At 37.3% G+C, this 27201-nt stretch overlaps 2 protein-coding genes across 2 annotated transcripts in view; one reads left to right on the forward strand and one right to left on the reverse strand.

The window, feature by feature from the left end:
• Positions 1 to 4611: 4611 nt before the first annotated feature.
• Positions 4612 to 9899, reverse strand: LOC577148 (uncharacterized protein C20orf85 homolog). The gene is made up of 3 exons (XM_777397.5): positions 9755 to 9899; positions 8817 to 8898; positions 4612 to 7856 (listed from the first exon to the last, which is right to left on the reverse strand). The coding sequence occupies exons 1-3, from the start codon at positions 9826 to 9828 to the stop codon at positions 7599 to 7601; spliced, it is 414 nt and encodes a 137-aa protein (XP_782490.1). The 5' UTR covers positions 9829 to 9899; the 3' UTR covers positions 4612 to 7598.
• Positions 9900 to 10270: 371 nt separating this feature from the next.
• Positions 10271 to 27201, forward strand: part of LOC100889835 — a 53845-nt gene continuing 36914 nt past the window's right edge. The window contains exons 1-2 of the mRNA XM_030975640.1: positions 10271 to 10883; positions 15446 to 15478. Of these exons, the coding sequence (XP_030831500.1) occupies positions 10751 to 10883; positions 15446 to 15478 (166 nt within the window). The 5' untranslated portion in view covers positions 10271 to 10750. The remainder of the gene's footprint in view (positions 10884 to 15445; positions 15479 to 27201) is intronic.

A 27201-nucleotide genomic window follows, 5' to 3' on the forward strand; every position in this document is an offset into this window, starting at 1 on the left:
GCGTAGCCGGCAAGCACCCCGTATCGCCATTTTTGCAGGCACTGACATTGAGACAACTGCTAAAAGGAAAAACATGTTACTTTGGATAGCAATTGGATTCTGAAATTGAAGTGAAAAGGCTTAAAATATTCTATTATTTTCTGTAATTCTATAATTCAAAAGACCTCGTAATAACATACTCTTTACCGGTTTTTTCTTTACCGGTGAATCCTCATCAGCATCAATGCCGTTCTTTCTAATGCTTTTCTCCTTTCGGCCTTAGAGTCCTGCAATTATCATTGCCAGGTACCCATTTGCATTTGGGTGGAGTGCCGGGAAAATAATGTGGATTAATTTCTTTCAAGGGACCAGGCTGGGATTCGAACCTTCATCCCTATGATTGAGCATGTTGAGAATCAATTGAATGAACCACTCACTGTACCACGAGACCTCTTGCTGAATGATCGAGGTACGGGCCTTACACCTACCCCCCCCCCCTCACCCGTTCATCAATTTCGGGATACGCCATATAAGTGCGTGATCGGCAGAAGATTATTTTAAGAATGATTTTGACATGGCATTCTAAGGGTTGAGTAAAGTGTTACTGTTGTTGTTGTTGTATGTGTTGAAAAGGATTTTACACATTCACACCGATTGATATCAAAATGTCTAGGTCTTCTCCCATACCATGTTTTTTTTTATACACCTCCTTTAGACATAGCCCTAATCCGGGAATTAAAGTCTAGACGTTTCCACATCACAAAGTAAGAACATTTTGCAAACACGAAATGCTATCATCTTTTTTTGTCCTTCTTTTTTCTCGTCTATATTTTTGAGGTCAAACGCGTTCAATTCTCTAACCTTTTGGTGCCTCTATCATGTTAACGCGAAATATTAGTCTTCGTCCTCCCTTTCTGTGTTTCTTTCTTTCTTTCTTTCGTTTTTTTTTTTTTTTAATTACTATAAAATAGCAACTAAAACGATTTCACGAGCGTGGGATGCAGATTTTTCAAGGCATAGTGGGATCCATATAATATACCGACTCGCCGCCCCCTTTTGACAAAAAGATATATAGCCGCTAGCTCATATAAATGTTTGCAAACATTCGCCCCTCTTTCTCTTGACTGACAGTCCTGGGCCCGCCCTTTTAAGGGCAATGCACTGAAGAAGAAAGAAAGAGAGGGGAAAAAAAAGAGAACCTATTTGACTTCCTTTACTGTCTTGGCGCCAAGGAACCAAGTAAAATAGATATTATCACTGCAGTCGTTTCGTTGTCTCCGCCGTATCTTTTGTTTCAAGCTATAGCTGTATTATTCATTGATTTTTATTTTTTTTAAATCGGGGGGGGGGGGGGGGGGAATCCTTTTTCTTTTCCAATAGAGATAAGATTCTGAAGAAGAAAAAAATCACTGTTATCTCATTTTGTGCAATGCAGGGAAAGTGTTTTTTCAACTTGAAAAATCTGAAAGTAATGAAAAGACCCCCCCCCCCTCCCCAAAGAAAATAAAATAAAATGAAATACAAAATGCGATGATTTGTTTCGTTCTAATTGTCTGTGATTTTATGACATCCCCCCCCCCCCCGCGCCCCCCCCCCCTGCCTCAAACGCCAGAGAAGCTTATTTGCCTCTGAAACTGTAATACCTTATCATCTTACTCAGTACAATTCATTCAATCTGTCCATAAATGCCACCTAATGGAAACGGAAACATTCACTGTAGTCAGGTGACCTTTCTAGGAAGGGTATAACACGTATATTTCTTCCTAAATGAGCCAGTCAATATAAATGCCAACATTAGTCAGGTGACCTTTATAAAGCGTTTGAACACTGTGACAAATTCGTCTGCACATATTTGTATGTATGTTCAGATCACAAAGATTTCATTATCTTAAGCCCCTTTCACACCGGGCCACACGTAGAATTGCGTAGTGTTGCGTATCGACTACGCCGAGGGTACGCTGCCCTACGCTGGCCTACGTAACTATACGCTGAGGGACGCAAAGGGGTACGCGAGATGGATGCAAAAAAAATAAACATGTTTAATTGTTTTCGCGTACTTTTGGCATATAGACGCAAAAAGTAAGTAAGTCTACGCAACACTACACGGCACTACGCTACTACGCAATAGTACGCAATAGTACGCTACCCTACGCCAGTCCGACGAAGCAGTAAAGGCGTCCAAGATCCTACTTGCGCGCAGCCTAGCCACGGTGACTCTTTTACACCAGGCCTACGTAAACGTACGCAACCCTACGTCTGTTATACGCAACCGTACGCGTAGGTACGCTAATTACATACGCTGTAGGTACGCGGTGCCCATGCACAAGATAGGAAGCCATCTGCCATCGTTAGCCCGCCTACGCATATCCTACGCAGGGACTACGCCGAAGCAACATTTTGTTCATAAATACGCAGCCTAATTTCGGCGCATTCGGTACGCTACACTATCGCAACTCTACGCAGATCCGGTGTGAAAGGGGCTTTAGCCTCAACGCTGCATATAACCTTTTCATGGAATTACGAGGATTGAGAATTCACCGGGAGAACTCTATCTGGTAGTCATATTAAATCCAGAAAGTAGAATTGATGGACATTGTCTCCAAAATTAGGTTCATATATCGGTCATGGAGTCAGTCTTTAATTAGGATTTTTAATTTATTTATTCTCTTTCAAACTAGGGCTGCATTGTTAGCAATAAACGTCAGGGTGAAATCTATACATATTTTTCGTCATATAAACATAGCCTGACGCCAATATTCGGCATGGCGGGTGTCCGAGCTCGCACTGCATGGAGCCTTCCATGTACAAGAAATGAAGAATGCAAAAAAAAAAGGGGGGGGGAATAGAGACAAAAGCGGAATGTTACATGTAATTTTGAACAGTTTTCATGGTTGTGAAAATGATCGTTGTGTGAATATATACGAGTTGTACCAGTAGAATGCTCTGACTGTCAATAAAATGTTATTTTTATATTCTAAGCACATGCATGACGACGCGCTAGGTTATGGATTTTTTGTCAAATTTCGTATTTTTTCTAATTCTTATCTTTAGGAACATTTGGAATCGTCTCATCCTCTTTCATCAAATTTCTTACCATCATGAATTCAAAATATTAAGCCTCTCGGGCATAAATGTATTGATTTATTAAATCTCAGTTGCCTTTACTAGCTGCCTGGGCCATCAGGTACATATCTGACTAATACGATACAATACATATATTTCACCCCTCCCCCCCCCCCCTCCACAAAAAAAAAAATGCTTATTGATATTAAGGGACATTAAAGGGATTGGGTAACTTTGCCTCAGATTCTAAAAAAAATCCTGGATTTAGCTTATGCTGCAACCATAATTATAAACCTTAGGTCATACATGAAACCCATGACTTTTACAAGCCTGTCTGATTATCAAGATATCTATGATTGGAATTCGAAATTTCAGAATTTGTTTTCCTAACGGTTTTCATAACACTACAGTCTATTGGGGGAAAATGAGTATGGTAAAACCGGTCACACAAAGATTTTTTTTGGAAGCACTTCATGATCATTTTCAAGCGCATTTTGTTTAGGGCTTCAATGTTACACCGTATCACAGACACTGATAACACGTAGGGCCATGCATCTCAGATTTAACATTGTTAAACGATGGAAATGATTTCTGTGTAATGTAGTTATCGACTACTGATCATAGTTCGAGCACGATCGCATCTACTTCCGCAAAATCAACTCAAGGGCAATATCGATACCCTCACTATGAACATGACTGACAAAGAAAGCGGACAAAATATACAGTTCCTCAGGTAGATAAAGGAACATCCCTTCACTGCTATTGTGTAAAAATGTGTAGAACAGGTGTCACATGCATAATTCACTTTTGCATAATAGCAGTGAAGGGATGTTCCTTTGTCTACCTGAGGAACTGTATATTTTGTCCGCTTTCTTTGTCAGTCATATTCATAGTGCCTATTGTATGTCCCATAGAAATTATGTTCGGATTACGTAATACATCATTGTCCTGTTAGTACATTTCAGGAGGTGACGCACGAGGCTACTGAAATTGATTTTTTTTATTCCCAAAATAGATGCGATCGTGTTTTCGGCACATTTTTATAGCCGCCTGTGGTTTTAGTGGGTTTTGGTGCGATTGTTGGATATACACTAAAGCACGCCACTATACCTTAGAAACATAGGACATAATTATTAGTTATATGAGTTTGTCCTTCAATAAACTAGAACTTTTGAATGCATTAATCATTACCCTATCAGTTAACTTGTAAACACTTCGCGTACAGCTAGCAACATAGTCGAAAATGGCGCACGTGATGCTTACTTTTTCGTCACGTGACCTCCTGGCTGGCGCCGCGGCTTGGCGGCTTAAAGTTCATTGAAATCTTACCCAGGACTGACACTGTGTTTTGCGCGAGATTTACAAGTGTTTAGAAATATCTTCCCAATGAAAGCATGTCCAGATAAATCAACTTCACAAGCACATGTTCGGCAACAGTCAAAAACCGTAATTACTCTCTAACATTACACTGATCTCCCTTTTTTCATCAGTAATTTTCACTCACAAATCGCACTCATCAATGGGGGTAAATGTACAACTGATGATAACAAGACAGACAGTCACAATGTGTATTTTTTAATGGACGGTGCCGCTGATTTATTCATTCATAAACTTCGCAAAACACTTCTCTTCAAAACCGGCTGAAGAGATAAATATCACAAAACATTTTCTTTTTTTTGCACAACAAAAAGTGACATTTAAAGCAAAATAAGTCATCCAAGAATGAAGATCTTCAGTAGTACAAAAATAAAACAAAGCAAAAGAAATAAAATAAAAAGTGAAATGGGAAATAAAAGTAGATTCTCCTGATAAAAAGTATACTATTTAAAAATAAACCCAACAAATGTTTTGTAGTAGTCAAATAAAATGACCTTCAAACACTCATCTTTTCTTCAATTTCCAAAATTAGGTGATTTCATCAGGGAGGTCGCGATGTTATTGTCACAAAGAGCCAGCATTGTAACACATCTGCAATTTAAAACAGATTACAAAATCAAACACTGCAAAAAGCAACACAATTTCACCCCTTTCTTGGTTACAATCATAATGCAGTGATTGATGATATACTGCGGTCCAATCGACAGATGTTTTTGGTTTGTTTATTTTCCGTCTTTCTCAATATTTTGGGGATTGATGATTTTAGGAAGTGTGAGTTCTGTGATTAAAATCCCTGTAATAAAAAAAATAAAGTGGTCTCTGTGCAATTTATGATACCTAAAGAGTGCATCTGGCAGATATATCTGGGATGATCTATGAAGTGCTAAATACATTCCCTCATTTGTTTACCTTTGATTTACATAATCCTTAAAAAAAAAACATTTTTTGTTCAATGTAAATATTCTTGCACATGGGCTTTTCCACTATTCTGAGCCAGAGGGAGATAAACTCATATGCTTTTAACACAGAGTTTAATGTCTTTCTGGCCCTAAGCAGATGCATGTTGTTACTGACCAGGATAATATGAGACAAAGCCTAACATGTATTAAAAAACCCATTCAATTAGCCAGAATGATAAAGAACCCAGCTATTAGAAATGATGAATAAATTTATGATCAAGATTATTAGTAGGGCAATTCATTCCCAGCATTACAGTTCTTCATAGTTCATGAAAATATTGATGAATGTATTTACTATACTTTATCAATACATTATCAACTCTTAATTAATCCTTTAATTGCATATTATAACACCTTATACTACATTACCAGTACATATTCACTACCTATCAATATTAGCCATTACATTTCACTAATTAATATCACATATACTTAATATTTTGTTTGAAAATAACCATATCTTGCAAGCACACACATAGCCTGCATACAACTGAGAACAATGAAATAGCATAATATAATTATGTGAAATTGTGAATCCTGTTATAACAAAGCGTAACTGGCATTGTAAAATGCACTTGTATTAGGTGATGAACATTAACAAAGAGAAAATGTTCAAATTATGCAGCATTTTGTTATAACAAGATTTCCATGCATATTGCATAACAATGTGTAAACATTGTATGTGGAACATCAAATCCTCAATTTCAGTGTCATAAAAACTTCTTTATTGGACGGTTCGGTTGCGAATTGCATAACTAGTAGAGAAAATATCATACAGCTATATTTGAATACATGCACATGAATATTCATAACACAATATATAACTACTGTAAGTACCATACAATTTTTCAGTTTAATATGTTAATTCTAAGACAAATATTTTAAAATTACAATTGCATACATATTTTTTTTATCATGAAAAAGATTTGGAGTTTGAGATTACTCAGAGCGTTTTTTGGGAATGCCAGAACTTCTTTGTGCATATCCAGTAAAACAAACAACATGATTAGTTACTGAATGATGTACATGTAGATTTAAATTTTATGCACAAAAAAGAGAGGGGAAAATAGGGCAAACTTCAGGAAGATGCATGTTTGCAATGAAACATTACCTAAACTAGAAAGTTTCTTTGGAATAATGAGTCACATAGCACCAGCTTATGCCAATGAACTTGGTGATCTGAGAAGAGAATGAGGGATTTGCCATGAATGACGATCGATAGCAGATTGGATAGCAGATTGGATAGGTATTAAGATAGAACGACAGGGAAGCTTTTGTCAGGGGTTAAGAGCTGTGAAATCTCCATCAACTGAAAACTATAATCATCTTGTGAGTACTTCCTGATAAAGATGGAGAAGTGGATGAAGAAGAAGAATGATAGCGAAAGTCACATGATCAATATGGTTTCTTGTGAGAGAATGAAAGAATCAATTTTCCTGGTAAAACAATCGTTCTGAGATTTTAAAAAACCATAAAAAAACCTAGGTCACAACTCACAAGTATTACTTTCTCCCACATTAAAGATGTTAAAGTGATGAGACTCGTTAATTCTCTGTGTATCGTGTATGGGATTGTCCATGATTTATGTTTTAAGTTAAAATTTCATGACATAATTCAAAACATTAATTCACTTATTTATTCATGTTTTATCTAAAATACATAAAAAAACATGTTTAAAGCATTAACTACACAATTGTACATAAGACACAAGTCTTGAAAATAAAAAGTTTTTCATAAGGCCATGTGCCCATGTCCATGATAAGGTTTGGTCATTTCCTGTTATACTGCCCTCACATGGCAGCCATGTCAATTTGGGAGAATTAGAAATGATTGAGATTCAAAGACAAAAAAAATATAACCCCACGGTAGCAAAAGATTGATTGATTGTTATACACAGTGACTTGCTCTCTCATCAACATTGTAATAAATTAACCATCTACAACAAAAACATAAACCTGAATAACAACATTCGTATTTATGCAGGTACATGAGAGACGTGAGCTCCCATATATTAAACTCCTTGATGCATAGTTTATTTTTCCTGATGCCTCATGGTTTGTTATGAAGCCTGTACAATGTCATCCCACCATGCAATGTCAAACAAGATACAGCACGTATGGGGCATCGCCGCGGTGATCAAAGTCACGCACAAAGTCATTCTGAATGTCGAGATAAAGAGGCTCGCAGACAATGGCAAGCGCACAATGCACGATGTCTCCTTTATATAACCCCTTCAGGCGGCCAATTGAGCTGTCGGATCAGGCCTCCCTTGGGTCGGGCATACTTGCCGTAGATTTCAAGAGAGTGCTGCGTCTCTGACGATCTCCAACCGATCTTGCCCGCCGTGGTCTTGGGGAAGGGTTTGGGGGAGGTGTCAACCTTGATGTACCTGGAGATGGGTGTGATCGGAGGCAGGACCAGGGGTGGTGGAAGCTCAATCTTCTTCACGTCGCGCTTCACAAAGTCGTCTTTCACAAGCTAAAATGATGACAAATTAAAAGGAATTATCAAATAGTAACAAAGGATATATTTTTCAACCTCAAACTTCACAAGGTTGTCTTTAGCTTTAGCAAACTACATGTAAAAAGAATTCATAATGACAATGAAATTGAATGTGTAGGATGAAAGTAACTCCACATTGTTTTGATATATTCTGTATTATAGTTACGATAAGTATTATACAAAAACTACTTACATAACAAAGAGTTATGTTAGTGGGGATAACTAATGATATCTATTAACAATGATAAGAATATAATGAAATATACTGCAAAAGTTTTTGTAAAGAAGGATATATATATAGCTGTTTGAAATACTGCATTTTACAATATATTATGTAATTCATACTGACAAATAAACAATTTTTTAATCATTCTATGACCCTTCATTAATAACTTTAAAAAGACTGAGCAACAAACTGCATTTAAAGACCACCTGTTCATTACGACTAAAGTGTTAATTAATTTTTAGACATCAAACATCTAGTGGGGAAAATGCAGTTCATGATAATAATCACAATTTTAAACTACATGTAAATGCACATGTCAGTCAAAAGTATGAACTAAACTTCTTTTTGCTGACATAAAAATTACCCATTTAAGAAGTGAATTATTAGCTCTTCCTTTAAGCAGCTTTAAATCTACACCTGTTAGAAATAATTGTATTTCAATAGTCAGAATGCAAATTGTATACATTAATTGTTGGTAAGTGAGACAAACATTATGGCTTTTCTACCTAACAACAAAGATGTATGGAATATATATGTAATTTACATCCTGGCTATTGAAAGACAATCTTTTGAAACAGGTGAATGAAATAATTTGTAATGAGGCACTTAACACAGATTTGTGCATTTAATTTAACTGTATTTCAAAAACAGCCTATGAGTACAGAGAACATAGATCATATATGTCACTCAGTGTCAGAGGTCAAACTTACATCTTTGTAACTGCCTCCAAGGAAGCCCCAGTATTCTGGCCATCTCTTTGATGCTGTTTCTTCATATCTGATGTGGTCCTTCCTAGAAACAGATTAAAATAAGACATACAATGATTTATGATGATTAAAAAACAAATACATAAAAGTTTCCACATACAAGAAATACTTTAGGTTATGTTTACAAATCCACTCAAAGGTACCTCTCAGTTGCACGCTGCTTCTTGGATAAGATTTGTTTAGGATTAAGATTTAGATGGGTAGATTGAGAAGGAAAAATAATAATCTAGCCACAGGTCGATGATGATGATGATGATGATGAAGAAGATGTAGAGATATACAAGTAACTAGAGTCAGAACATGGCCATTGCCAAACTCTGATTAATAAATTAACAAAAAAATGTATAGCTAATGAATAGACCCCTACTTCAATTTTGTTTTAATCCTTGTAACTATTAGTATTAGTTGTACATGTCCTGAAAATTTGTCTCCACTTAATACAAAAAGTATCAAAAATATGGCTTAGGTAGACTATTCAGAATCACCAAGATATTAATATTTTCATGATATTTGTGACCGATACTGTCAGACTTGTAAAAAGGGAGGGAGGGAGGGAGAGAGAGAGAGAGAGAGAGAGAGAGAGAGAGAGGGGGAGAGAGAACAAGAATATGCCATGACTGTCCAATATGGCTTTACACTATCTACAGTACACAAAACTAAAAAGTTATTGAATAAAACATATCAAAATTATGCTGTAATAGGTATAGACCCTACATGGAATAATATATTTTTATTTCAAGCGAAAACATGAGTATATATCACACAAAATGAAGTATATAGTTCTACCACTACCCGGTATCATATTGTAGGCTTTGCATTTATGTTACTCGTGGCATTATAAATACAACAAAATTACAACAAAAATGCAAGCTAATACTCACCAAACTTGGTCATTGGCCACGAAGTTGAATCCAGCAAGGGCTTTGCCGGTCGGTTGAGAAGGTTTCTCCGCCATTTTAGTCCCCGAAACCAGCAAAAATCACAATTTTCCTGTCGAAATGAATCCTCTGCCACCTGCAAACGCACAAGTTGTTATCTTCTACCTTCTATCTTCTACCAAGAATGCATATACACTACACTCTATTTGTATGCACCGCATGAGTATCCATAACAACTGGACGCCCATCAAGGTCAAATGGTCCGTAATGAATTGATAGACGCCTCCATTGCGTGCAGGGGTGGGAAATTCAACGGAGGGACAAACTTATGGACATAGTGGTACAATCGAAAACGATGTATTGTATGATTAAAATTTATATGAAATAACGATGATGAGATATGTGTAGTTAATATTTCATCAATAAAAGAAGGACTTAATGTGTTTTCTTGGAATGATTTTAACCGTCTGCAGTCCTCTCTGTGGTTTATCGCCAGACATTTTTATACCTTACCTGTCTGCATTATGGTAGCCACCCGTCTGGAGAGGCTACTCATTTTCCACACTCGGTACTCGCCCCATTTGCATCGAAAAAATCGCCTAATACTTAGGAAGTATACCATCTGGTCGTACGAATTGGATAATTTCATGTTCTGTGGTATCGCAGCTTGGTGCTCCTACTGTGAATTAACGGGAAAAGGGATCAATTTTGCCATAATTCTCGACTGAAACTGGGAGAGGTGTGGACTATCGGGACGTTTCGGCTGCATTCGGAAAACCTGGCTAGACTTCGGCCTTGCAGATATTATTAGCCAGACTGGTGCAAATATACATGGCATGTATGCACATACAAACGTGGGTATAGCAGAATGCACCCCTTGTAGCGAGCTTTCTACATAGCTAGCTATCCGTGCATGTATAGTGTGTGCGCATGCAGCAATGTGTGCATGCAGTAGTATCATCGGTCCAGAAATCATGGCAGGCGCTTAGGTGAAGCCACATGAGAGGTTGTAACGAGCGGAGGTTTCGCCGTTTTAACCCGGGGAAGGTGCCTAGCCCGGCGATTTCTGCATACATTTGTTACATGAGTATGGACCGCCAAACCGAGTCTTTTGTATGCCTAGGTTTGATAGGTAAGTTTCTGAACTAATGAAGGTTTTTTCATCCCTGTCCCTGTTTACAGTGTTTACTGTTTTTCTTTTTGTCATGGATTAGAATGAAGACTGAGCTGAATGAATGACGACTTTTCACGCACCTGGGCCGGGGAGCGCGAGCCTGGACTAGAGCATTGATGACGTGCGCTATTGTGTCTGTGGACAGTGGAGTTGTCCAGGCCAGGACTCAAGTCGGCCTTATCCTGCATGTTGCAGGCTAAAAAAAAAAAATCAAACATTAAAAAAAAAGTAAAAATAGAGGCTAGATCTAGAATAGATCCTAGATCTAGCCTAGAATCTAGGCGTTTATTAAAGACAGGTGAGGTCTGTCGAAATCTAGCATAGATCTAGATCTAGATAACTAGATTAATACTAGATTCTAGATTGTCTGATTTTTATTACCGATACTCGTATAGAATAGACCCTAGATAGACCTACTCAAGGAATTGTTATCGCCAACCGATACCGATATGATCGTGATCGGGAGTTGTAAAAATGGAGTTGCCTGTGAGATTCTGATCGTTGTTTCGGAGGTCGTTGTCGCCCGATTAAAGGTGTTTTAATCTCCAATTCCTGTCTGATCTCTGGTCATTCCTGTTTGTACTTGGTGAATCCCCTACATTGGCGTAATCAGACAGGAATTGGAGATTAAAACACCTTTAATCGGGCGACAACGGCCTCCGAAACTACGATTAGAATCTCACAGACAACTCCATTTTTACAACTCCCGATCACGATCATAATCATATCGGTATCGGTTGACGATAACAATCCCTATATTTGGAAGGCCGATTTATTCATTAAGTCTATTCCTATGGCTAATATCCCATGATGACTCTTCTTTTCAGCATTTTAATGTTGTTAGATTTAATATTTGTGTTACCTAAAAATGCAACAAACCCCCCCCCCCCCACCAAAAAAAAAATAAATAAATAAAAATGAATAAACACAAAATGAATTGCGTTAGGGGAGGGGCAAAAAACTAACCTAATAACGTAGAACAAGATGGAAATAGTTTTTTTTAACTGAGTTGATTGAATTTTTTCTTCTTCTTCTATCGCCATAAACTACCTTAGTAACAAATACTGATCTCCAATGTCCAACACGCGACAGGAAAGAGGTGAAAAAAATTATGCTAGTAATGCAGATCTGAATCTGTCTTGTTCCTGGTCCAGCTTCAATTTTTTTCTAGTCTAACTTAAAAGCTTGAAAAATTACTGAAAGTGGTGAGCGTGATATGGCCCTTCAAGGTCAAAAAGAGCTCTGGTAAAAAAAAAAAATTCACAAATTTTTAGTGATGAGACCAACTCTGGTTCTGTATTGAAATCTTCACTTTTTTTTTATTACACTGGCGAGAAGGGACTTCACTTTAAAAGAAATTTTTTAAATAGCTTGTTATTATTCTTATTGGAGAAAAAAATCAGCTCCTCTGATTACAGATCAGTTTGCTTAAATTAAATGTGTTAGGATCAGTTCGTTGTAACTTGTCTGGCAGAATGCTGTACAGTACATCTACAAATTCCATGTCAAAAGATTTGACCATCTAAAATGAAACAATACATGTGTAAGATGTAATGATCAACAACAAAAAGAGGGTGTATAGAAGTGAAAATTTACACAATGGCTTAAATGCTCTTATTCTCTCTAGTAAGGCCAAGTTGGAGCACTTGTTTTGTTAGATTAAGATCCTCAGAGCCAGTCGTATTCATCGCCAGTGAAATTGTCTCAAGGCAGCGCTGAAATGGTTCATCAGAATTAGGTTTGGTAAGCTGAGCAGCATACTAGTTAACACGATGATAAACAGTAGTCTGCTATCAGAAAGAAATGAAATTGGCCAGATTGACTACCTGATACCATTCACAGCTCACACCAGTGATTTATCTCAATGCAGTGCCTAAGGTTCATTGGAAATAACTTTGGTAAAGCAAAATAATAGTAATAATAATAATATTTAATTTTTATATAGCGCTTATTACAAATGTCTCTAAGCGCTTTACAAATATACTATTACCCCGGTCATTGGATAAAAGCAGGAGTTTGTGAGCAGAAAGAAGAGAGTTGGCCAGGTTGACTGACTAGCCATTACCAGCTAAATCTCATGTCAATGACCGTATCGTCAGGCGCCGCTGAAAAGGTTTGTTGAAAATAATTTTGGGAAAGGCCAGGTGAAAGCAGGAGTCAGCTCTCAGAAATAAGAGAATTGTTCAGATCGACACTTTTTTACATGTACCGGTATGTACCTTCCACCAAAGGAGATGAACTTACAAAGTTGTCCTCTTCATTCAGGTTTGGCAGTTGTTGCAACCAAGTCTCTACCTGCACCCAGGAGGTCACACAATAAGAAATATTCCTCTATATTGAAAATCAGATCTTCTTTTTATTCCTTGTGAGGATACATACAGACTGGAAACTCTTTATCATGTATTGTGCAAGACCCCAAAGCATGATTCAATGCTCAATTGTGACAGCATTATCAGCGATGGTATCTTCATCACCAGGCTCGTATTTCTGTCAGTGCGTCAACTTGTATTAATCCCGATCGATTCCCTAGAACAGGTCTCTGTAAATTCATTGTGTATGCACAGAACATATTACCGGTATGCGAAACTTTCACCCCTGAACAGCACCAACTTATTTATGCAATTTAGGTTCTGGCCATTGGAGTAAAAACAATAATAGCAGGTGAATTAAAAAGAAAAAAAAATTGCAGGTGAATGAAATGCTTCATCACCACAAACACCTGGGAAGGAAGCATCCATAAATTTGAATACATTTAATTGATAAACGACTCCGCATAGTAAGTCATGCAATCAAGAAAATGGCGATGCCCATGTCTTCCTGAGAAACTGTACTTTATTCTTGCTTTATGCCTTTCTCATACACTTTGGTGGGGAATCTTGTAGATTGATGGGCAAGAATGCAATAAATCTCTCAGATCAACAAAAGTTGTTTCTTTGGGGTTAGTTCTCCATTAATGTGCTCGCCTGTAAAGCCCAATTGGTTAGAATGTTTTCTGAGTTTAAATGGAATGCAATTTGTATGCAAACATGTACAGTAGTATAATCAAATGGTGACACAATTAAGTTTCACAACAGGAACAATGATAATATTCATAATCATAATCATTACTGTACGAAAGTTCACAGGCAGCATGCATGTGCAGATTAATTTGTATGGACAGACATGTAATGGAAGGAGCAGAAAAACAGAAAACATATCCCGACATCATGGTGGTATCCTCTTCAATATAGCTATTGCTTTTCTCAGAATTTTCTTGTTTTTTGTTTACTATTCTACATGTAGTACAAGCATTTGTGCTGCAATTAAAGAGCACAAATGGGTCAGTTTGTAATAATACTGGTATAGCTGCTTTCTCCATATTTGCCTTTTTTGCAGCTCAGATTGAGAACAAAGAGCAAAGACACAGTTTGCATTTAACTGTTTGCAGTTATTTGTCAAGTGCAAGTTCTTTCAGACTGGAATTGGCTTTTTTATCCTCTTGTCTAGGTTTGAAATGTCACAGTACTGACAGTAGTGATAGCACCCTACAGTGTACGCAGCGATAAGCCGATAACCTGGGTATTATCGTCAAGACACCTTAAACAATTCCAGATATGAGCAGCCCTTGATGTAATAGAACCATGGACTGATTTGACTTTTAGCCTGTTTAAAATCCTGAACTTTCTGGTTTCTGGTTGCCCAAGATATGGTAGACATTGTGGCTAATAGTAATGGCACGCTGTAAATGATTCAGTAATTCGTCCCGTCTGTAGACTTGTCAGTACTACAAAATGGCAAATGAATCATGGAATTCTGTCGAAACTGAAAGTCAGCATGGACCGCTCAGAAAGGCATTTGCCACTTGAAGAATCGTCTAATAATGTGATGTCAACAGCCATTCTGATCTTTATGCGATGACCTAACAGTAGCTATTAAAGCCTGTGGCATCATTTGCTATTGCGACATTTGCTGTGGGCTTTCTTACATTGCAGATACTAGGGCTAGCATGAGCGTTGCAATCGGTTTTGGGTTTGGGACAGGGTTGTGTATAATATTTGGTCCATGGTTGAATTTTGGAATTTGCTTTGTGTAAAAAAGTTAATGCAGAGCATCGTCACTGAAGCATGTGTGTTACATCTATTAAGTGCATATTTGCATCTTCATTCTTTATTTTTGTTTTTATTTCTCCTGGTATTGACTCTAATTGCATCAAACGTGTGAGGGAATGAATGAAGTACCATAGTAAATAATAATAATAATAAAAACCTTGCTTACACATGTAAATTTTGAATCTTTAATAGTAGGAGATAACTAGGACTAGCTCAAAAGTGGTTAAAAATGCACTTTATTCAATTTTCACTTCTGTGCAGTTTCGCCAGAAGATGTAGATTTAGAATAGATACCAGTAAATATATATGTGGACATGAAATATAACCTTGATAAATGAGTCAAGAGCTCTCATTAACATCTGGTTTAAACAAAAAACATTACTAACATGTTTTTCATTCTTTCTCTCTCTCTCTCTCTCATTTTATCCACAGTTATCCTGCTACAAAATACTGGTAGATCACAAGGTAAGATTTAAAATAGATTTAATATTTATTCACGTACCTCGGACGATTAACGGATTTACATAGATCGCTATTGTATTCTTCCCTCTTTTGCAGTTGTGCATGTAAATCTCAATTTTTGTTTCCCCCGTCCATGAAGGTGCCCCATTCTCTGGCTAGACAGGCAGCGTAAGGCATTTATTAGCATGCAGACATTTTACACTGGATCAAGCCAAGTGTAGGATGCCTACACACTGACTACTGTACTCTAACCCCCGCGAACAGGCTGTCATAATTTTTCTTGGCTAGACGGGGTCGGGTCGAGAGACGTTATCTCTCCCTTATCCCCGCTCTGCTCAGTCTGGTCCATGGGATTTGGATGTTCGGATTGCGACTCGAAAGGTCTATCGCAAAGCTTTATTCAACGGTGCTAATCCGTTCCGAATCCTTACATGTTCTATTCTCATATCAGACTCTCGATTTAAGTCACTGACAATCTTAGTTTTATATACATGTAGTGCTTAGCTAATGGGTATAATAGCACTTTCTATTTTTTGTTTATATTTTTTAAAGCATTTGTGTTGTTCAGTGGGTGTAAGGACGCCTTCCTGACATTTCCGGATTGCTATTGTTTTATAGATTCATATTAAAGTAAGATTGCAAGGTACTCCTTTCACATTGTTTATCTTATATGAACCTAAAAGCTGTTAAATTTGTATTATAATCGCTAATTTCTCATATTCTGTAGTTGAAAAAAAATCCTACTGTACGTTAAACCGGCGTGATCAGTTCACGTGCTAGATTGATCTCTGCAATATGAAAGTGGGCATGGTCTTATTGTATTTGGTTGATGTATGTTCCTGTCCCTTGTGTGATTAATCCTTTAATGTGAAAGAAGTCTTATGACCATGTATGAAAGGGGTCGTTTGAAGCTGTGTCAGCCCCCAAAATTCTCTTCCTCTGGAAACTGCATTTTTGATGTGAAAGGGGCATATTTCTTGTACCATCAACCTTCTTCCTCAGACAAGAAGCCAAGAAAAGAAAGGGAAGATGAGTCGAATCGGGTGACATTTGACAGAGCACCAACTTATTCATGCCATAATTTCCTTTCAATCTGGGCTGTTGCAGTTTCCTTTTAAATTCTCTGCTAGTCGTATTCCATGATAGCATCATTGTATAGATTTATGGAATTATGGAGTTTCAAGTAGGAATCTGTTGAAGATTACCTCATATTCTTCTTCATTGCTCATGGAATTGAATTGGTTGCAGGGAAAAAAATACTTTATAAATTTCGGGGACTACTTTTCAAGCTTGCTTGCATGAAAATAACACTCTTTATTTTGTTTTGCATTTAACTCTATGCAATTTTGGGGGGCTCTTTTATGACTTTCAGGGGCTCTTTGGGCCATTTCAGGGACATTTCGGGGGCTAATTTTCCTGAGCCCCCATGTATTTTTTTTCCTGATTGGTAGCCTCTGATTGGTATATTTCCATATAATCCCAATTTGAAATGTCAATGAATATTTCATACACATGTAATTGTGCCATATAATTTGTTTTCACAAGAAAAGTCTAAATTTGCAAGCAAAAACAAATTTTGTGTTACATACCGATACATATTATAATTAAAATCCTGGATAAGAAAGAGATTGTGTTATGCAGAGCAAGGCAGTGCAACAAAGGAGATGATAATTTAAGCACCATATAGTCTTAAGAACACTATCCGTTATTTTTTTCTTCTTCTTTTTTACTTTAGTGTCATATAAAAAAATATGTATTGATTACATACCACTTATTAAACACAGAATTCGTCAGATTTCACCCATATAATATAACTTATAACCAGTACAGGAGCCTAATTTGTTGAATAAATCAAGAATTTTCTTTAACAAACTTTGACACAAATGGACTTTAAGTAGTCCAAGTACGGGTGATAACGTCAGTTGCTTATAACATGTACATTGGTAATTGCTTGAAGCATGATAAAGGGGCATGTACCTTGCAGAGGGTGTTTGGATAGAGGATTTACTCATTCTTGAGGATGTTTCACAAAGATCCTAAGTTGAACTTATCTCTACATGTAAGTTGGACTTAACAAATATGGAAAGCCGTTAGCATCTATGAAAATATTTTGTAAAAGTTATTTTAAAAGGCATAAAATCATACATGTTTTTTATCATCAAGAAGATTCCAGGTTCTTGGTGTCGAATTTATATATAATACAAATGGCTCTCCATAATTTTTAAGGCCAACTTAGAGTTAAGTTCGACTTAGGATCTTTGTGAAACACCCCCTTTGCCGCCATCATACAAAGACATGTCTCCAGATCCCCTTGGGAAAGTCTACATGAAGTAATAATACATACAGAGATTCTACATACATGTATATAGTCAAACCTGCTTTTACAACCACCTGTATAGAAAGACCACCTGTCTACAAAGTCCACATCCCCCTTGAAAATGGTTTCTCTTTGAAACATACAAAGGAACCTGTACTTAAAGATCATCTGCCTATAAAGGCCACTTTTCTTCTCTCCCTTGTGTGGTCTTTATGGACTGGTTTCACAGTACATGTATTCTACCTCTTCATTTAATGTGCGGTCAGGGGGGCAACTACTACTAAGTTTGTGTACACTTATGGCATAGCCCAGATATGTGGGAAATTAATCTGTTTTCATTCTTTCTGATTGAGGAATATATCTGTATATTTAGGGGGACTATTTTTAGTCAAGCACCTTCCCCCATTGTAATACAGGCTTTTTTTTTGTTGGTGGGGGGGGGGGGGGGGGGGAAGGGGGGTTTAAACCCTCTTTGTTTAAAGTGTACCGGTAAGCCAAAGTGCCAGGGTAAAAATTAAAATTTAATATTTATTTTTCGGGGGCTTCTTTTCAAGCTTGCCTGCATGAAAATAACATTCTAAAATTTGTTTTGCTTTTTGCATTGAACTCTATGCAAATTTACAGGGGCTCTTTTCTGATTTTCGGGGGCTATTTTGGGCATTTCGGGGGCTAATTTGCAAAGTGCAAAGTGCCCTACTAACATGTGAGGTGTATGATAGCAAATATGAGGTCATTCAGCACACAATTATTAGAGAGGGAACACAATTTGTACATGTATGTGTCTATGAAAGAGAATTTTTTTGTTTGTTATAGTGTTCATTTTCTCTCTCTTTTTTATAAAGTTTATATTAACGTATTGAATTAACTTAACAAAGGAACAAAAAACAAAAATAACTCAATGTTTTTATTTAGATTGCATTGTTGTTTATCATTATCATTATCATGGTTACTTTAATTATTCCTTCCTTCATTTGCTTCCACAATGGCAATATAAATTTCATTTCATTTTATCATCATCGATTGAAAAGGGAAAGAGAGAAAAAATAAGGAGTTCTGTCTGATTGTATTCAAATTTGAATGCCGTTGTATCTTAAGGGATTCTGAGTGAAATTATATTTAGCGACGACGATCGACTTTCAGACTTGCGTGAGGGGGCACCGAGTTCACGAGTTTGGTGTCATTCAAATATCGCTGCGTTGCTCAAAAAAATATTTCCCTGTCAAAATTCATTTGCAGCTACTCCAAGACAAAATGAGAGTCTTTAAAAATCGTCGACCAAGCAACGCTTGATCAATCATCAATCACAATTTTGCAACGATGTTGGACATGATTAAGTGTTCAGAAAGCCTGTTATTTTATAATATTGAAGTTTATCTTGAATTCTGTTCATGGAATTGCATTTCAATTCAAGTAAAACTCACTTGAAAAAAATTAATTGTGGGGTATACATGTAGTAGAGGAATTATGTGAGCCTGCAAAATATGTTTGAAAATAGAATAGACCGAAACATGCCAGGAAATTAGAAATAACAATTTAGTGAAAAGCACTTCTTGCATTTGCACATCAGCGATCACATGTCATGCATGTGTGTTAAAACTACAGGATATTTTTCGTAATGTAACTACATTTAATGCCTACATCGAGTATCTTGATACAAATCATTTCATTTACTTGTTTTGAATAATTGTATTTCAATTGTAAGAATTAAAATAATATATGTATATTATGTGTTTACTACGAAGTGATATCAGATTGAACCATCATTTACTGGCGTATCAAGAGATATCCATTTTTGAATGAAATAAGATACAAAAGCAGGGGGGGGGGAGAATACATGGGGGCCCGGGCAAATTAGCCCAAGAAATGCCAAAGAGCCCTCCCCCCCCTCAAAAAAAAAAATAAAATTGGATAAAGTTCAATGCAAAACAAATTAAAGAGTGCTATTTTCATGCACTGCAAGCAAGCCCCCAAATTTTTTAAAACATTTTTTTCCTGTTTAACAAAAGACGTATTTTATAGCAGACACATTGCATTGAATTGCCTCAAAAGAAAGGACAATCTACACAGTGCGTTTGACCTTGTATGCTAGGACCCAGAAGGTCAATATTTTTCATCTCAGGACAGGGTTTATTCTTAGGCCTAAACTGATCACATACTCTTCTTCAAATTGGCAACAATAATATTTTTCTTTTATTGCTCCATCGTTAAAGTAAAATGTAATGTCTCTGAAAGCAGTAAACCAGTACATGTACATGGGAGACAATTTGTTTGAAAAGTTCAAAAATATGTCAATTTTTATTGAAAAACAATTTTAATCTCTTGTTTTGTCACCAATTTAAGGATTTTTAAAGCTTATTTTCCTCTTTTAACATTCCTGGTATCAAACGCAATATAGTGTGATAGCTCGGAAATAAGCAAAGAAATTATTAAATGGAGCTATTATTGTGGTCTTCACTTACATCACACTGACCTTCATGTGTACACCTAAAATCATACTACTAGTACTAATAGCACTAATATATGGTGGCCCTGAAGGGACATCGCGAATAGACTAAATCGTGAAAAATATGCGATAAAATTCACGATATCGTCAATTTTATCGCATATTTTTCACGAAGAAATTCACGAAATTGACGATATCGTGAACTTTATCGTGAACTTTATCGTGAACTTTTCACGATGAAATTGACGATATCGTGAATTTTATCGTGAAAAGTTCACGATATAAAGTTCACGATATCGTCAATTTTATCGTGTACTCTATCGTGTACTCTATCGTGTACTCTCCTGACGGGCGCTTCGTAAACAAAACCAGCCCTAGCTGGGGGAGACAGAGAGAAGGAAAAAAGGGAAAGGGAAAGAGAAGATAAAAGGAAAGAAAGAATAATAAGAAGAAAAGAGGGAAACGGGGGGGGGGGGGCGAAGGGCTCTTGCCTCCTCCTCACCCCCCCCCCCCCCCCCGCCAAAAAATAAATAAGGAGAGAGAGAAGGGAAAGGGAAAGGGAAAGAAAATATAAAAGGAAAGAAAGACGGAAAGAGGGAAACGGGGGAAGGGCGAAAGGCTCTTACCTCCCCCCCCCCCCCCCCCCGCCAAAAAAATAAATAAGAGAGAGAGAGAGAGAGAGAAGGGAAAGGGAAAGAAAGAAGAGGAATAAGAGGGAAACAGGGGAAGGGCGAAGGGCTCTTGCCTCCTCCCCCCCCCGCCAAAAATAAATAAGAGAGAGAGAGAGAGAGAAGGAAAAGGGAAAGAGAATAAAAAAGGAAAGGAAGAAGAATAAGAAGAAAAGAGGGGCTCTTGCCTCCTCCCCCTCCCGCGCCAACAAATAAATAGGAGAGAGAGAGAGAGATAGAGAGAAGGGAGAGGGAAAGGGAAAGAAAATATAAAAGGAAAGAAAGAAGAAGAAGACGGAAAGAGGGAAACGGGGGAAGGGCGAAAGGCTCTTACCACCCCCTCCCCCCTCCCGCCATAAAGGGAAAGAGAAGGGAGAGGGAAAGAAAATATAAAAGGAAAGAAAGAAGAGGAAAAAGAATAAGAAAAGAGGGAAACAGGGGCGAAGGGTTTTTGCCTCCTTTCTTTTCTTTCTTTTCCTTTCTTTCCTATTCTCCCTCTTTTTCGTTTTTCTCTTTCTTTCTTCTCTTTCCCTTTCCTTCTCTCTCTCTCTCTCTTATTTATTTTTTGGCGGGGGGCGGGGGACGAGGCAAAAGCCCTTTGCCCCCGTTTCCCTCTCCTCTTCTTCTTCCTCTTCTTTCTTTCCTTTTATCTTCTCTTTCCCTTTCCCTTTCCCTTCTCTCTCTCTCTCTCTCTGATTTATTTTTTGGCGGGGGGGGGAGGGGGGGGGGCAAGAGTCCTTCGCCCTTCCCCCGTTTTCCTCTTTTCCTCTTTTCTTCTTCTTCCTCTTCTTTCTTTCCTTTTATCTTCTCTTTCCCTTTCCCTTTCCCTTCTCTCTCTCTCTCTGATTTATTTTTTGGCGGGGAGGGGGGGGGGGAGTAAGGAGGAGGCAAGAGCCCTTCGCCCCCCCCCCATTTCCCTCTTTTCTTCTTATTATTCTTTCTTTCCTTTTATCTTCTCTTTCCCTTTCCCTTTTTTCCTTCTCTCTGTCTCCCCCAGCTAGGGCTGGTTTTGTTTACGAAGCGCCCGTCAGGAGAGTACACGATAGAGTACACGATAGAGTACACGATAAAATTGACGATATCGTGAACTTTATATCGTGAACTTTTCACGATAAAATTCACGATATCGTCAATTTCATCGTGAAAAGTTCACGATAAAGTTCACGATATCGTCAATTTCGTGAATTTCTTCGTGAAAAATATGCGATAAAATTGACGATATCGTGAATTTTATCGCATATTTTTCACGATTTAGTCTATTCGCGATGTCCCTTCAGGGCCACCATACTAATAGGATGGTAGACTCGATTGAGCTTCTCGATATTACACTCATGAATAATTTACAACTGCATACCGGTATTGTTTACTTGTATTATTATGCTTCTATGTTTTGTTATCATGTAAATACTCTTGTAAAAATATTGTACAAGTGAAATTGGTAACAGGGTTCTCATGTTTTTAGATGTTAATTTACCCCCAAAAGAATCTGTAATAATCAAAGTAAAGCAAAAAGGAAAACGATTAAATTAGATATGCCACAATAGGGCTTTAACTTTTAAGGGGGAAAATTGTACGGGGCCCCGTTACGTATATGGTAGCCACTGATCTGTTGGTTTCTGTTTGTCCAAGTAGGCCTACATTGACCAGTACTGCATCTTTTCTTTATTCTGTCCCTGCTACCCCCTTCCCTCCCCCCCTCCCCCCAATAAATATGTACGCATGTCCCTGAATATAAACACTCAGGACTGTTCAAGGGGGGGGGGGGTTGATAAAAGCACTTGTTCATCATCGTCTCTAGCTATCTATGAATGATGTGTATGACGAGCTAGATTGAACAAGTTACTCAAGATTGTTTGCTCTTGCCAAGCCCCTTGAATGTTTTCTTACTAAATCTCTTCGAAGTTTAGGTTGGTTAGATATTTGTAAGGTGGAATATATGGGCTGTAATTGTTTTAAAAAGAAACAGCTATATCTTATAATGTTAATAGTAGAAAGCGTGGAGTTATAAAACTGGATAACCCTACTCTGTCATGAAAATATGTTTGTTTTTTTTCCTTCTCATGACTTTCTTTGTAATCTTTTTTGTTGTTGTATTCCATTTCATTTTTTGATGGTGGGCCTACATTACCTTTACCCACCCCTCTTTCACACACATGCACCCCCTTGTCATACCATGCCGGGCCCCCCTCCCCCTTCCCATTTTTTTTAAAGTAAAAAAGAGCTTGTGAAGAAACATATCTCAGCTCGGAAAACACACTCAACACAAGAACGAACATTCAATGGGGGTAACAAAAAATCTGCAAAGCCCCTGTATTGTAATGCTGTGTCTGTGGTTTGTGTGTATACCTTGTATGTCTGCCAGACATGCAAATGAACCCAATGCTATAACCTTCAAGCCAGCTCATGTTAGTACAGACATCAGTGTGTGTGTCTGCTGTATGTGTGTCTGTGTGTATGTGTAGAGGAGGAGGAGGAGCTCAATGCATACATACATGTGCAGGGGAATACATCTACCCTCTCTAGATCCGTGCATGTTGGCTGGCTGGCTGGCTGGCTGGCTAGTATGTGGCATGCACACTGAAAAACTCTGGTTATAATAAGAAAGTCGAGAACTACATGTGTAGCTTGGCGAAATGCTATGAATGTATTCAAGTCTGCTATTTAGTAAAAAGAGGATGACAGTTGGAAATATAAAAAAAATATTGTCAAGGCGTGTCACATATATTTCCAGACAGACAAAAATGTAGGGCCTACAACAAGATATTCGGTAATACACAGAATATTATAACACGGGTGTACAGGACGATTTGCCATAATAGCTTTTTAATACTGAATATTGAATATTGACATGCAGTGTTTATAAAATATGGGTAGCATTCATACATGTAAATAGAATATAGAGTCAACAATTAAGACTAATGATATTGACGACAGTCCAATTTATTTTTAAACAATTTTTTTTTTGGGGGGGGAGGGGGGGGGGGCTTCAATCATTGCTTGAAGCTCCCTTATTCCACGCCTGCAGGAGCTAGAAATAAACGTGTTTTCATTTATATTTCTAAGACCTTTTATCTATCAAACTTTCATAGGCTGAATAGATTATCCAAGGAAGATCATTTACAGGTGTATAACGCCAAATACAGCATCCCTGTGCTCGAGCACCTGTATGTTTTTCCGTATTTTGGTACATGCATATGTAGCCTATAGTTGTGTGTACATGTATGTGTGCATAGGAATTGTTGTTGTCCTGTTTGAGCATAGATATTAATTCAAAAGTTGGGATGTCAATTTTGTTAACATAGCTGCTCTATTAACAAATGATAAAAAGCAGCCCTTTTCTGTTTTTTCTTCTTTTTCTCACCGTTTACAACATAGGAATAATCATCAGTACGTAATGCCGTCTGTGTAGCATTGTAGTTTTTGTATATGCATAATGACTTATATAGATCCATGTTTTGTAATTTACCAATTCCTACTCGTAGTAAACCATAATGCCAAGATAATAATTTCAATTATCTGTGAATTCTAAATTCTTATGAAACCATCATGAGTTTCGGTTTGGTTAAAGCTAAACTTTAGTACTGGTAATGCGATTGCATTGTGAAAGAAAAGGTGTGAAAGGATCAGAAACAGTTGATCATGTAGCATGTAAGTATTGGTGTGCACTGCAAGGTTCTGGAGTCATCAAAATCATAATAAATTTGACCGAGTCTTGGTAAAGTAACAAACACTCACATAGAAAGCTATATATGGGACAACACACATCGTGTCGGGGATGGTACTACCTTGGTTTCCTTGTCTTTCTATGCTCATTACTCAGCCAGTATACATTTTCTTCCAAAATTGTTTGGCACATGTCATTTATTTGTAATCTTGAACATTCAGTGTAAGTTTCGTTTGATTCTGTGAGAATTAATTTTTTTTTTTTTACCAGTACTGGAGTTTATCTTTAAGTCCAACAAAATGCAAAGAATTAGCGTAAATGTGCTGAATACCCACCGAGTACTCTTAACCCTGAGAATAGTTAACACGGTAATGCACAAAAGACATGGGGGGATGGACGATTCGCCCCCGTGAGCTGTAAAAAAAAAAAAAAAATCGCCTCCGTCAGATTGCTCACATGGACTATTGCAAAATTAAAAATCACCCGTGGAATTATAAAATAAACATTATCTTTTCTATTATAACTTTCACACATGCCTTTGAAATTCTGCCGGATGAACTCAAAATTTACATCAATAATTTTGAACACTTACTTTTTAGAAATAACATACAATTTTTTTCTTTTCTCCCCCTTTTCTCCCCCGATCACATTTGCATTATGCATCATTAATGCTGGGAGAGTCTAGGGAAAACCCCTTTCCAACACGGAGATGTTGAGATGGATAATATATAGAATTTTAGATGGGTTTCGGCTCAAGATTGTATCATATATCAGTAATGTGTGCCAATGTAGTAAATTCCTGTGCTTGTAATGAAAACCGCTCCTTTTGTGTTTATGCAAAGTCACACAACAGGTGTTGAATTATCCATCCATAAATGTACACATTAAAAAAATAAGAATTTCCTTTTTCCTTTTAACATAATATTTTGGGTCAAATTTGCGTCTGGATACTTTGGAAACCAAACAGTAACAGAAATCAAGATCACATTACTTTTATGAGGGGTTACTAGGCCACACAAGTTTTTTTATGTGGGCATGAGTCCCACAACAACATCGTTTTGAGGAACATGGAAACATATTTGACAGCTTTGTATTTAACCAGGATTCGACACTGGCGGGTGCCGGAACACATGGGTGCCCAAAATCTAGGTCCAGACCCCCCCCCCCCCATTTTTTTTTTTACATAGGGCTCAATGCACACATGTTAACCCCAAAATTTCAATCCTGCCCCTTTAAGTGACTCGGTAACATTGTTGAATGTTGATGAAAAAACTGCGTAATTTTTGTGAGAAATGTCACTTATTATATTCCTTCTACTGTACTAACCCTCTAACGTGCAAAAAAAACCTGACAAAATTCTCAAACAACAAAGATATATGATTTTCTTTGAAGGTGTCAGTGTTCGACACCCTCTAACAATAAATCTCCCAACCATTTATGAATTTTCCCAACCATTTTTCTATGAAAATAAGACATAAAACAGGCTTTTGAAAGTTTCTCAACACTAATATTTCTGGAATGGTATACTATAGAGAGCTGATTCATTGCTTTGACCATTTTCATTTACTATTAAATTGTAATAATAATTATAGTTGGGAGAATTAAGGAATCAATCAGATCAGTTTTTTCCAATTTGTATCATTAATAATGGTCTGTTTGCACTCAAACTTTCAGATTATCTTTAATTGTACATCTAGCATTGAAGTTGCTACCTTAGCACCATTTTCTCTCATCGGAACAATGTAACCAAGTCCCTTTAACATATATACAGTTAATGTGGAGCCCTGATTTAGCACTACATAGATACAAATGTCATCATTAATATCCTCTAAATCAATTCCTACCACATTCATTTGCCGTTCTGTAAAGGCGTTTCATACAAGGATCATCATGCGCTAGAGTTTGGCTCGGTGCTACGAATACTCCTGATCGATCGCTGTACGGACAGACAGACAATGCTATTTTGGGTCAAGGCGTGGAAGGATTTGCACTGTAATAACATTTCTCCCACAATCCTCAGATTCTCTCCCTTCGACCGACCTTCCCCTTGTTGGGGCGGCTCGTGTTGACACATTTCTTTCTTCTCCCCTCTTTTACGGTACATCAACCAGGCCCTCATCCGCTATACTAGCCTACATGGATTCACTCCCATGCCTTCATCTGCATATAGTGTGAATGTTTAAAGACCTCATTTTCAAACCAACATGCACTTTGTTAAAGGTAATATAAAGTTTTGGGAATTTTGAAAATTGGGTGGATAGTGATTCTTTACAATTTTGATATATTTGGATGCCCCTGTGGATGTATTAGAAGTACTAGAAAATTTAGCCCCTAAAACACTTCTGCTTTCGAGAAAATTTGAATATAAAAATTTACCGGTGCTCCCGGTAAATTTTGATAAAATTTCGAATAGCGACTACGGCCGTACAATGGTAGCTGCGACCCTGAAAATCTCATAATATGTAGTTGTGATAACTAATTTCCAAACGGGAATAGCTAATTGGTCGATTTTAGTCAAGAAACATTGTTTTATAGCTTAATTAATATCTTGACCTTGAGAGGGAGCTATACAACATAAATAGTTTATTATTTAAAATTTCACAACTTTAGACTCGATTTCAACTGCGCCAACGA

This window comes from Strongylocentrotus purpuratus, unplaced genomic scaffold (assembly GCF_000002235.5).
Source record: "Strongylocentrotus purpuratus isolate Spur 01 unplaced genomic scaffold, Spur_5.0 spur5_scaffold_8, whole genome shotgun sequence".
Taxonomy (NCBI): domain Eukaryota; kingdom Metazoa; phylum Echinodermata; class Echinoidea; order Camarodonta; family Strongylocentrotidae; genus Strongylocentrotus; species Strongylocentrotus purpuratus.

What these genes read in the sequence shown, in the direction of transcription:
- LOC577148 (XM_777397.5), bottom strand. Translation starts at nt 9,828, where the DNA reads ATGGCGGAGAAACCTTCTCAACCGACCGGCAAAGCCCTTGCTGGATTC. An exon ending in GTGGCCAATGACCAAGTTTG is followed by an intron (nt 8,899 to 9,754) that starts GTGAGTATTAGC and finishes ATCTGTTTCTAG; the next exon opens with GAAGGACCACATCAGATATG. An exon ending in TTGGAGGCAGTTACAAAGAT is followed by an intron (nt 7,857 to 8,816) that starts GTAAGTTTGACC and finishes TCATCATTTTAG; the next exon opens with CTTGTGAAAGACGACTTTGT.